We start from the raw sequence: 13,388 nt of genomic DNA, 5'->3' as shown, positions 1-13,388 counted from the left end.
CATTAAGATGGCATGGAAGTTTGGGGTGGATGGGTAGGCTAATGTTATATGCTCTTCAGACCAAGCAATCAAGGAAAGGGTCAATCTAATGGCTTCATGATTGACCCCAGAACTCAGTGAACCAACCCAGTAAAGACAAGCAAGAGCAGATAAACTTAATGTACCAGGCAGTGTTAGGGATCAAACTTTTCACGTACATCATAATAGAGAAACATTTTTTACTCTGCAAGTGTGTCTTTACAAATATATATTTATATATTTAAGCCCATCTTAGGCCATAAAAACCCTAGAAACAACCAGTACCTTTTCGACAAGAGAAACTGCAATCTAGAAGTCTGAGGTGAAAGGCTCCCACACAAGGGCTGCTTTGGCACTTCTCTGAAGGCCACTAATTAGCATTTAGAGCTGTGTTAAGTCATCAGCCTTTCATTTGCAAGGAGAGTTCAAATGTCCATCCTGAGCCTAAGGGCCCGCTAGGCAACCATAGTTAAGGCATGCCAGTTTCTGTAGCCAACGGCACACGAGGGAGTGATGTGGCTATTTTCACATCCAGCCATCTTTGACTCCCCACCTGGAGTGACCAACTGGCTCAACCGGGGGAGGTCTTCAGCACAAGTCCAGAAAAAGGCTCAAGCTCATGTCTCTAGATGCAGGATGAGATGCACACACTCTGTCATCACACCCCATCTGGAAGGAGAGGTTCCATTTATTCCTATCTTGACCACTTTCTGTAGGAGGTAAATTGGAATCACTTTTACATAATTGCTTAGAAAGGGGGATATTGCATCTTGAAGATTGGCATTTCTAAAAAACCTGTTGATGAAGGGGCTAAAAAAAGGGAAAAAATGCCACTTGTGGATCCAACCCTATTGTGCCATCGTCTCAAAAGAAAAGCAGCTGATACTAAAAGGCTATTCCAAATATGTGTAAGATCAAACACCAGAGCTGGTGAGAAAGTTTGTTTCAAATTTTTGAAAAAGGAAGGACGAATTTCTGTAAGGTTTTTTGTTGGGGTTTTTTTGCACAAATTCTCCTCCATTTTCCTACCAGCTCTAAAAAACCTTTAAAAAAAAAAAATCACGTTTGTGTCCGTTGTTACAGTGCAAAGGTCCAATTCCAACTCTTGTGTTCAAGTTCACTATAACTACATTATTCTGCTGGCAAATAAAAAGGTCTCAGTTTAACTCGGCAAAAGTGATATCTAGAAAATCATCAATATTGAGATCTTACAAAAAACTTCAGACTACTAAAGCATTCTAAGGCACAGTGTTTTGGAAGAAGTGCTTTCTCCCACTGGCGTTGCTTTATACACATTGCATGTGAGAGCAGATCCAAGTGATACATGGAGCTGGAAGCGTACGCCCTGTCCCCTCCCAAGAAGCGCGTGGAATCTGTGCCTGGATGTTCACACATAGGCTCCTAGTGCTGCATGGAATTCTGTTAGACATTGCACCAGCTGCTGGAACTTGGGTCTTTCCTCAGGGTCCAGAGCCCAACAACAGGCCATCACAGCAAACCTGAGAGAGAAACAAGAAGAGACGTTAAAAGGACAATGGCCTAGCTGGCTAACAGAAGTATTGAGAACTAAGACACTGATAGGGCCATGCACTCAGGATTTCTGTTTTCCTTGCGATCTGGTGACTTCTCATCTCTCGGTACTCTGCCAAATTGAGAACTTCCAAAGGCATCATACCCTGTGTACCTAGAGGTGCTGATCAAATTTAGCAAGCCAAAGGCAGTTCAGGAGGAAATATCAGGTAGTCCAGAGACGGTTAAAATGCCTTAAAGATGCTGCTTAAAGGGTAGATGTAATTGAATGCAGAGAAAAAAAAAAAAAGAAAAAAAAACTTCTGATGGGCAGGAGAGGGAAGAACCCAAGGAGTTAAAGAAAGGTAGAGCACAAAAAGTTAGTGTTGTTCTTTCAGTCCACTTGAAAAACTTCTGAATACACTCTGCATACTACAGTCTTTATAAACAAATGAGTATTTCCTATCACCAGCTCTTACTGGCTAAACTGTGATTTCTGCTACCTATGCAACTAGAAACCTCTTAGTTTAAACTGAAATAGGGCTTCAACATACAGAACAGAGGCACTGTACATTCCTGTAAGTCACCACTTACAGTTCATCAGGGCAGTTGATTGGCTGAGCTATTCGGTATCCATCCTTTAGATATGCAGCCATCTCAAAGGGGTCAATATCCACATATGGAGTTTGTCCCAAAGTCATTAGCTCCCACAGTGTTACTCCAAAGGCCCACTAAAAAGAAGTTATACACAGTAGCAAGTTAGCTGCATATAAATGTTTGAAAGCTTCACTTACCCAACTGAATGCATCATACATGCAAAAGGCATTATTAAATAATGGCAACAAATAAGAGAATTGGATTGCTTATTCAAATTAAAGAAACTTCTAAGTGATGCAAAAAAAGGGATTTTTACAAGAAAGTAGCATGGCAATCAATGGACATTGGTGATGTTAATATAAACAACTAAATCTAAAACTTAGGAACTAGGCAGTTCAAGTAAAAGTACTATATTTTTTAGATAACCATGGAAAAAATTAAGAAAGAAAAAAAAAAGTATGAATATACGGTTCCTGTTGAAACTCTTTTTTCTAACACTTTGGCCGACCGCTTTAGGTAGGGAAAAGCCTTGTCAGAATTGTTTTTAAGAAGTCAGCCATGACTGTGTTAAAGAAAACCAGCCAACGCAGCCTCAGAAGCAGATGTGTTTGCATCATGCCGTAACTGTTTTCAAGCCCTGCTTCCTTTTCCTTTGGGCAGATAGGGCCTAAATGCCTATAAAAGAATAACACCATGCACAAAACATAACATGCAATGGACACATAGCTTTGTTTCTGGTAGAGCAGACACAAACTTACAGTAAGAAATATCCACAAAAATAGCACAAATATAGGTATTGATGGTATTTGGGAATATTAAATGGACAATCCAGCCATAATTGTTTAAGGAATGTTAATTTCTGCGTGTTACAACACTCAGATACCTACAGCCGTATCTGTTATTGTTAACCAACAGGATCCATACATTAAACATAACTGCAGTTGTGCTGTCCATTACAAAATATTTATGAAGAGGATGTTAAAAAACAGGATACCTTTTCTTGACCAAAGCAATGAAAATGGCACATTTAAGATTGTAGGGTCCTTGAAAGAGAGAACCTGACCTCTTTGCTCTGATAGGTTTTGTTGGACAAATTTCAGTCTCGAAGGCGCCATTGTAATTATTTTTCACACCCCTGAGAATAAACCTCTAATTCCATCAATGACAGGAAATGCATTAACTCACAGTGTTATTTTTCTGTTTGATAAAATGAGTGTTTGTAGGCAGGGTAGGATTTAGCTCCAGGGAAGGGGCTTGACAGAAGAACTGGAGCTGATAAGTACTGTGTTCAAGTGGTTAGGGGTGGGAGAGTGTACACCAAGTTTTTTCCATTGTGCTTTAAAATAAAAATTGGAATTGACAGATGTTATTCACAACAACAACAAAAACCGCCAAACCACATAAGATCCCTTGTTAATAATGATTCTTTTGACTTAGGAAACAGCTTTACTGGTCTTGGTAAAATTTCCTGAAGGGCTCAAATGACTTGAGTTTTGGATGTTCAATTGGATGAAGGCACTTATGTCAGTTAAGCATTTAAAAAAAACAACAACCCCCCCCCAAAAAAAACACTTTGGCCTCGTCTATTCTTCACATAGCACTTTCCAAAATGTAATGCTGGAGATTAACTGAATACACCGCACCTATTCCACTCCATGTTGTAAATTTAGCCTGCATTAGTTTTACATCTCAGATAACTCCACTTGTATCAAACAGACCTCAGAAAGGAAATACCTAGATGCGTTTATGTTAATAGCACGGTCGTCCTGACGAGAAGCTGATGTTTCCTTCTTAATACCCGTGTTGCTATTCAAGACTATAGCAAAAAGAAGTACGAATGGGCAAGTCCAATGGAATGCAAGAGATGTACACACACGGACATTTAAGAAGCCTTCTAATACATGACATGCATTTAAAAATATGCAACATGCCATGACATCAAAATTGTAAGCTAAATCAACAAAACAAGAGGAAATTACTCCTATGTCTGGAAGAGGAAAAAACAAAACAATGCATTATGGGGGTGACTGGTTTGCCATTGTGCAAGAGTCAAACTTTGGGACAACAGGGAAACAGTTTTGTCTACTGCATACACTGTGAACCATTAAAACTAGGAGAAGCTGTAAGACAACCTGAAAAACAGCAGGCTAGTCTGTTGCGGTCAGTTTTCACTGTATTCTTCTTATGTGAGGAACTTACTCTGCTATTGCTCAGAGCAGTCTAAATTCAAAGTAACCATATGGGTGTGGACACATACATTTGGAGCCCTTTCAAAAGGGGAATGTTTCAAGGGTGGCAACTGGTACCTTCTAATTATTACATGTAAACAAACTGAGAATGATTAAATGTAGCAAAACTACTGCAGCTTTAACCCTGGATGAAACCATGTTAAAGTTGGAGTGGCTTTGTTACATTTGAATCACTCAGCTCCTGGATGAAAACCCCTGTTCCCGAGACAAATGAGCTCTACATAGGAAGTTTCAGGATATAGGTATTTTTTGTCTCTTGCCTACAGATCCCTAGACAGAAACTAGTCTAACACAGAAAGGGCAATGCCCAAATATCAGTACTATTTTATAATCACTGAGTGGTTTATGTGAAGTGTTTGTTCAAGATATACTGAGGCTGCTTACAGGCAAACTGCTACCTTGGTACCTTTGTTAGTATATCAAAGAGACATCAAACAAAGCAAGCAGAGTGACTATCCCTGCCACCCAAGAAGGGCTGGGTTCAACATGTGAGGCAGCATATATAACTGGAACAGACAGATACTGTTCAGGATGTATGTGGCTCTGTGTACAAGAGATTTAATTGGCGATGAATAAAAACAGTTTGGGGGTGGGAACAAAAAATATTTAAACAAAACCTACCACATCACTAGCATTGGAAAATTCATTGTTAACCAAGCTTTCAAGGGCCATCCACCGCACTGGCCTGTTTTCATTATCTCCCAGGCAATGATAATCCATGGGAAATAGGTCCCGGGAGAGCGCATTGTCTGTAATCTTCACCTGAAGTGCATCATCAATGCTAAGGCAAAAAACAAAACGGGAGAAGAGTAATCAATGAATACCAGGTATACAATATTTTTAAAAGCCCCGACTACTTCACAGAAAGCATTTAATAAAAAGGGGATTTCGCCAGTGAGTGCCACTGCTCACCCTCTTAAATTTTACAGTAACATTTTTCTCCCTCACACCAAAACACTTATTCTTCTGCAACTACTGAATATAATAGTTCTGTATAATAATTCTTTTAGCTTAATAAGGAGACTTAGATTTATTTTGTACAAGTAACATGAACAGGAGGCCAGAAATCCCAGAGATAAAAATAAAAGTCAAGCATATGGAAAAAGAGTTTAAAGCACTAAAGCACCTTTCTTCAGTCCTGTCAACTAAATTTCCACATTACCTTGCTACTTTGTTTTCAGATTAATTTTACAGAACATTAATATATTGTCATATTTGATGAGACTGTCATCTAGTCAGTATCTTGCTTCCTACTGACACTGTTCAGTACCAAATGATCCAGAAAAAGTGCAGGAAAAAAATCTAAATACATGAAATTATTAAATGGCTTCAAACGTATCACTTACTTTTACTTCTGTTATTATATCCTTTCTGAGGCAGCAACTAGAATTGAATGAAATAACCCAAATTTTCAGAAGCAACTTAATTTTGGGCACTGAATCCAAAAGCCAAAAAAGACTAAATTGTAGATAGCTGAGCCACGAACTTTTAGAAGTAGAGGGCTGAATGCCTCATTTCTATGGCCATTTTAGAAAACAATGCCAACTACAGACTTGTAACTAGGTGCCTGCATAGTGTTTCTCTACTTCATATTTATTTTTCAGTTGTAATGTCAACCAATTTCCTTGGTAATAAGGTCAGACTTTGTCGTCAGAAATCCCAGCATCATCTTTAATGACTGTTTAAAAATAGGTACATTTGCTTCTCTCCAGTTTAGTAGCTGGTGTTAACCTTCATTAATGGCTCCATTTATTTTCCTGTAGCCCAGCACTGTTCAATAAGTCATCCTGAATTTGGAAAAGCTACTGTACTGTTGCAGTTACTAATTTTCCAAGTTTTCCTCTTACTAGAATTTAGACCAGACTTGTCATAGTTGTTAGGGGCTGGAAGGGACCTTACAGATCACTGGGGTCCACTCCCTCTGCACTTGGGCAGGAAAGACTGCTGGGATCAGATGGCCCCAGCAAGACGGGCGTCAAAACATTTTTTGAAGCTCACCAGGGTGGATGACTGTACCACCCTCTGGGGGAACCCTGTTCCAAACTCTCGGCACTCTGCTTGTAAAGTAGTTTTTCCTTATGTCTAGCCTGAAGCGATCTTCAGTCAGTTTGTGCCCATTATTTCTTGTCCTCCCCTGGGGAGCATTGGTGAATAGATGCTCCCCCAAGCCCTGATGAACTCTTGGGGGACAGTAAACAGGACTCATGGCAGGCCAACTTACTTATGTTGGAAAAGTTAAAACTGCCCAGTCACTAAGATGTTCAAGGTTCATTTTAACAAAAAGGGGTATGGAGATTTGCTTTGCTGTTTCTTTTATAATGGAGGCCTAACACAACTGTTTGGCAATTTAAAAAAAAAAATTCCATGGAAGACCTACAAGCCATTCTGATATTCTTCATCAGTAAAGGGTCACAAGCTCAATCTAATATTGGTCCTGTAATAAGACTCCATCTAAGACCTCTCAAACTTCCTTTAAAGTTCAACAGAGGTCATTTAAGATAAATCCTGAGAAGAAAGAAAAGCATTAAGACTTTAGAGCATGCTTCTTCCCTCCTGCATCTCTTTACAAAAAAAGAACTACTGTATTTCAATTCACCCCATATTTGCGGGGGGGGAAAAAAACCTAGTCTGCAAGTCATAACAAACTGAAATACGTGGAATAATCCAGGAGTGCTTTGAGATGGAAAGGAAGTTTAAAACAGAAACCTCATCTTAGCCTAACTAGAAAGCAGTAGCAGTGCTAACATAATAACCCTACAAGACAGTACTTACACACAGTTTCTAGCAGCCAGGTCTTTGTGAATGACCTCCCTTCTGGCCAAATAGCTCATTCCACAGGCAATCTGAATAGCCATATGTACAAGATCCTGCTGGGAAATTGCCTACAAAGGCATAGAAAAACAATTACCACAGAATCCTCAGAAGCATGAGCTCAGTGTCTGCTACCTAGGGACTGTCTCCAAATTTTAATCTTCCTTGCCATATTTTCCCTATCTTCCCATTTACAACCTCACATGCTGCAGCAGGCATTCCAGAACAGCAAAAATCATTGAGTTCCTTACCAGCATATGACATGCATTCTTGACTATTTCTGATTAAACATCAAGTTAGCTATTAGGTCACACAGTTTGAAGTGTTTTAGCCCCCAATTTCCTGCAGTAGCCATCCATCAAATCAAGGATGGGGAAGATAATTTTGACCGACCAAGGTAACAGTCTCCACGGCACACTTTTTACTGGGGAATAGTGATCTTTAGTAATGGATTATGACCAAGCCCCCAAGTACCCTGGTGAATCCACCCATACCACAGATTTGTACTTCAGATTCCCTGCTCTGTTACAATAAACAATTATATAGTTTTAACAGATTTGTGGGTACTGATAATCTGGAGTTGAATAAACTGAGCCCAAATGTTAAGCACGGCAGACTACCAATATTACAGTGTTTTTTTTCATATTTAATACATTACTAACAAATGAAAAAAACTGAACTGCAGAAAAATTAAGTTTGCCGAATTAATTGTTAAGGTACTTGTAAATGCAGAAGAAGAATAGCTCCCTGGGATCAAGGTACGAAGTATTTTCCACTCTTACATTAAAGGCAGTATGGTCACAGCTGTTTATTAAAAAAAGTCAGTTGAAGAAGATATTTGGATCAAGCATCCTTAAATCAACAGGACATAATTGCTATCATGTTGGCAGTGTCTTCCTCCATATTTTTCTTGGTACGTGGACAATAAGCTCTTATATGAAAGCAAATATTGAATAGGCTGACATGAGGGCAGGGGAAGAAGACAGTATTAACAGTCCGCACACTTGCAATTCAGAGATCACACTGCAAAGTAACAGAAGCAGAGTTAATCACCGTGTGCAGCAAAGTAAACAGAAAGGAAGTCCCTTGCCACTTGGTAGGTATTTAAGTGCATCATACTTGGTTGACTTACTGATTTCAGTAAGCCAAACGTACTTTGTTTTTTGGACTAAAAAGTTAATCACATGCTAAAAAAACAAGCAGAATTTTCCAAAGGAAAAAAGATTAAGAGGAGCCCTACCAATAACATTTTTTAAACTCTGGCTTTCTTCTCATGAGAGTTTTGTTTTGGTTCATTTCCATTTGAGACACTGAACACTTATTATAAATGACATTAGCACATACCTTTAAAAACACTCCCTTGCTGACAGCCATAAATTCTCATCTAATGAATGTTGCCAGACTCAATTAGCCTGCGTACCCTATTATTTTAGACAAGATTTTCTCTAAACACCGAGACATTTTTATACTGAATTTAGTAACAAATGCTTCTGCAGGTTGCACAGTTCTGTCTCTACCAAACATGAAACTACATAATATAACCAGGAGGGATAAAGTCCACCTATGCTTAGTGGTCTATTATATTAAGATGCTTGAAGGCACACCAGCTTCTGTAGTCAATAGCAGGCAAGAGGAGTGATATGGCTCACATCACACTCAGCCATTTTTGAGTCCCCAGCCACAACAACAGGACAGCTATTTACAGGTGGGCCGGCTGACTGTGGGCAGCCATTAGTACCAGTCCAGAGTGAAGAACAACTGATGCCTCTAAAGTTTTAACAAGGCACTGCCCCCTGCCTTGCATAAGAGCAAGGGCTTCTTTTTCTCTCTAGTAAGGATCAAATTGGTTTAAAATTGCCTCAATTTTTAAAGCCTGTTAATAAGGGAAGTATTAAGAATATTCATGAAAACGTGTTGATTAGTGCATAAACCTAAGATCTGATCTTGTTTAATGAAAAGTATATCAGGTTTGACGCACAAAATTCAAGCAGTGTCAAAATTAAGGTTAGGGGTATAGGTCGTAGCCATGATGATCTCAGGACATGGGCAGACAAGGTTCTTTGAGTAAATCTGCTATCGGGTAAAAGACATTGGATTTACCCAAAGAAACTTGTCTGCCAAAGTTAAGGTTACATACACAACTTAATACAACCCTTACTATTAAATACTATGACCATATACCATTGTTTCTCAATTTACTTTTTAAAACAGCTTAAACATAAACCTGCGTGGCATCTGCTATTGCACAATTCCCTGCACAGGCGAGAGAAACAAAGTAATTTATATGCCAGGTATGTAAGGAAATGATGTATAGGCACATAATCGGGATGACTGCAGTGCATACATATTCAAGTTGCAGACAGAACTGTAACTGTGTATTACCTGACTGGAGTGCTAAACCATGCAATTGTAGCATTCTAAGCTTCCTAAAAGCTTAAATGAAATACAACCCAGATTGCGGTTATTTGACTCTACATCTGCAGCACAAGGTAAAGTGGGCACACAGAGAAACCAAGGGATTTTATGGCCTTCCTAAGTAAGCCTGAACTGTATGCATCTTAAATGAGGTAGGGCTCCCACAAAACGCTACTGCTTTCACTGTATATTTTAGGAGTGGGGTCACACCAACAGACAGTTATTACAGAATGCTGCATCCCTACCAGATGCATAAATTTATGGGGCTATCCTAAGGGACAAGGAACACCATGCCAGTGAAAGCTAGGGAGTGATCATACCTTGACGACCAGGCACATGCTCATCTATGGATTTAGGAACACAATGTAGGGCTGCTTTATTTGAAATTCATAGCCCTGCTTTGCAGAATCCAACAGAGAACTTCATTAACAAAAACAAACCCTTCAGCAAATAAGCTAGCAAATCCTTTCATGAGGACCCGAGGCATTCACTATTAAGATGCTTTAAACTATAGACAGAATGCAGAGTTAAGTGAAGCATATGAAAGATTCCCATCTCCCAAGAAAAATGAGAGTCTGCAACAAGCTTTGATAAATGCATCAAATATTTTTCCCCCCTACCAGATTCTTAAAATGAATCATTGCCATGGCTGCTTTTTAAATTCTAGTTAACAAGCTTTCCATATCATTCAAACCTGAGGGGGTGGAGAGGGAGGGGTGGGGGGAGAGGAAATCATCTCTTACAACATACTCCATGGTAAGATGTTGGTAAAGTCTGCGCAAGTTGTGCAGGAACTAAGCCTTAAAAATGACCGTCTCACCTGAGGGTTGTTGGCCTCTACTAACTTGCACTGTCGCAAGAACAGCTTAAGATTCCCCCAGTTCATGTAAGGCAGCAGAACCATGGGCTTCTCTCCCTCTTCTATACAGACATGGGTGATAGGGAGCAGATTCCTAGAAGGTGAAAGCAGATATTCCTGATTTTTGGGAAATGAAATTTGGTGAAGTTAATGAGACACTTTTCGCAGTTAAGAACAACACTATAAAGAACAGTGGATTTAAAGAGCAAGAAAATGGAAGTGTCAATCTAAGGCAAGGGTGTCAAACATGCTCCAGGGGGTTCCTAGAGGAGCCTTATCCCTGCTGCTCAAGCTGACAGCGGCTCAAGATGCTGTAAGGGTTAACACCACTGTCATTTCTGCCCCATCACCCAATTCTCGAGTAGGGGGGCCTACTGAGGACTATTTTTGGTGACAGCAAGAAAAGCAAAAGGTGTTGACCACCAGAGCTCCACAAGCTGCTGTGCTGGTTCAGAGAGCAGTAAGAATCAGGTGGGTCCAGATCAGGCCCGACAAAAAACCCTGGGTCTAAGGTAACCTGAAGCTGTATGCTTAAGAATTTCTGCAAACATTTGAGTTTTCCATTAAGAAAAATATATATATATTGCATGGACAAAAACAGATTGAAGATAAAAGCCTGCTAATACAGAACCTATCATTTTTTCACAATGAATTATTAATCTTGCTTTGCTTTCGAAGTGCACCACCTCTGAAACACACCTATACATGAAAATATTCCATTATATTATATCAAATACAGAGCTGAGTGGAAAGAACACCCACATTTCAAACTCACAAGATATTTTGGTATTACGATCTTCCCATCCCCAAAACGGGAAGAGCTGAAATATGAAGATTTCAGAGAATGAAGAACTGCAATTGAAAAGTGCCCCTGGAATCTTTAATCAAAATATTTCTACTTTGAAAAGTCTGCTCAACATTAAGTGGCATTCTAGGAGCAGAAGTGCCCTTCGGGAGCTTTAATTCAGGGGTTTATGCTTGCGGGCTGACCTGAAAGCTTCCATGAAACACTCCTGGTACATCCCAGATCATCAGTCTCAGTGTCAGATGAGCCTCTAAGTCTGCTGCCCCAGTTTATTATACAGGGCGTGTACAGAGACTAAGAAAGAGACTGGTGCAATCATTCTATGTAGGCAGAGAAAAATTACACAAGTACTTCCTTTGAAAGCATATGTATTTATTTATTTATTACTTTAACCTGACCTTCTATGGTTAAACTAGAACTTTATATTATGCACGATTCCACTCAGAAAAGAACCTTTTTAACAGGTCGGTAAAGAACTCCTTGTTTTTGTCTCAATAATTCTTTGATCATACTCCTTTATGTTACAAGTAAAAAGATTAATTGTTAGTCCACATCAGCCTGGATTTAATCAAGCTAAGTTCCTTCCTACTTGAATTACCAGTAATAGATTCCAAAGGCCAATTTTCACCCTCAGTGGTATTTGCAAAACTCCCTTTACTGAGAATTACCTGGATGACTTGCAGAAGTCTTTCCAATGAACGTAGTCATCCCCAAAGTCTTGCTAGCAACTCCTTTAGACCACACCACAGAATTAAGCACTCCTAGGTACGCAAGCATAAATCTTACCAGTGGTGTTTCAATGATCTAGACAGAGTGGAATGGGTGCAAAGAGCCAAGATAAGCACTCAAGCAGGACTACAGGTGTCACTGCATAGAAACCTTTCTACTACAGTGCTGGAGAGTGCCTACAGAGCTACATGCAGCACTCCTGGCTATGGCTGGAAAGAACTTGAGTGTGGATGGAGCCGAGAATCACAAAGCGCCTATGCAGCCTCCTTCACATTGCAAAGAAAGCATAATGTAACAAAACACATAAGTTAGCAAATGCCTGCAGCACCGTATGGGACTCAGAGATCATAAAGTGTGCACCAGGTATGCTTTATGATAAGCTGAGTGCCTAACGTATTCTTTTGTGCAGTACTGTTCATTCTAGAGCGGCTTTTCAGCTTTTTGGGCTGAAATTCTGCACATCTGGTAAGTGTGGAAGTAATTTTTTGTTGATATTCTTAGCAAAGGAGTATTTTCAGGTTACACAGATATAATTTAATTTCACTCCTGTTACATCACTTACACATTATATTGCTTACCTATGATGAAGGCCTCTGAGTTTACAGCTTTCTGTCAGCATCATTGTCACCTGCACTTCTGAGGCCTGATCTAAAGAATATAAGGAAAAAGAACTATGAATATAATCATCTGTGGAAACTGAACAAAGAGTCATTAACACCCCCCCACCCCCCCGGTATAACAAGAAAATAGGTTTGGTTTGTGCACAACTAACCAACTTCCAAAAGTCACAATTTAAAAAATAGTAAAAAAAAAAGTGAAGAGGCTCAAGATCCTTATGAAAGTATAAAGCTACTCTGCATAGAAAATAAAGAAGTAACATTAACTTTGGTTAACTTGTAGTCCAATTGCAGATGCATACAGGTACCAAATCAGCTCCAGTTGTACTGAAATATTTTCAGCTTCAACTCCAGGCTAAAAGATACCAGTCTTATTTATTTCCAGATTGTTTTAACTTTTAATTGGCCTCACCCAATATATCCGTGAGCTCTGGTACTCTGAACTTTTTACCATTCCACTGTATTTTTCCCCCAAACGCTTCCCCTACAATTAAAATAACCCAACAGTTATGGAGGGCACTCTACAAGTCAGCACAGCTACTGCACGGATTGGAAAACACAACAACAAACAACAAGAAAACCACATAAAACAAACCAGTAACCGATTTTAAGTTTGTACATTTCTCTCCCCTGACATCTAAACAGCTAGTCCCAAAACCAAAGCTAATCTCAAACATTATGCAAAAATTTGAGAAGTCATCATTTCTGGTTCATGCTTCTAACCAACCATGAGTTTTTCCTACCCATGTACATGCATACCCAAACTGCCTGAAGTAATT

At 39.5% G+C, this 13,388-nt stretch overlaps 1 protein-coding gene across 1 annotated transcript in view; it reads right to left on the bottom strand.

Annotated features, from left to right (window-relative positions):
- Positions 1 to 204: 204 nt before the first annotated feature.
- The window catches only part of RYK (receptor-like tyrosine kinase), an 83,580-nt gene continuing 70,396 nt past the window's right edge, over positions 205 to 13,388 (bottom strand). Inside the window, exons 11-16 of the mRNA XM_025200828.1 lie at positions 12,571 to 12,640; positions 10,420 to 10,552; positions 7,146 to 7,255; positions 4,995 to 5,154; positions 2,122 to 2,258; positions 205 to 1,517 (exon numbers count right to left, since the gene is read on the bottom strand). Of these exons, the coding sequence (XP_025056613.1) occupies positions 1,406 to 1,517; positions 2,122 to 2,258; positions 4,995 to 5,154; positions 7,146 to 7,255; positions 10,420 to 10,552; positions 12,571 to 12,640 (722 nt within the window). The 3' untranslated portion in view covers positions 205 to 1,405. The remainder of the gene's footprint in view (positions 1,518 to 2,121; positions 2,259 to 4,994; positions 5,155 to 7,145; positions 7,256 to 10,419; positions 10,553 to 12,570; positions 12,641 to 13,388) is intronic.

Source organism: Alligator sinensis, unplaced genomic scaffold, assembly GCF_000455745.1.
Source record: "Alligator sinensis unplaced genomic scaffold, ASM45574v1 scaffold1086_3, whole genome shotgun sequence".
NCBI classification, from domain to species: domain Eukaryota; kingdom Metazoa; phylum Chordata; order Crocodylia; family Alligatoridae; genus Alligator; species Alligator sinensis.
The sequence above is the reverse complement of the archived record's forward strand: the minus strand, read 5'-3'. Positions and strand labels throughout refer to the sequence as shown.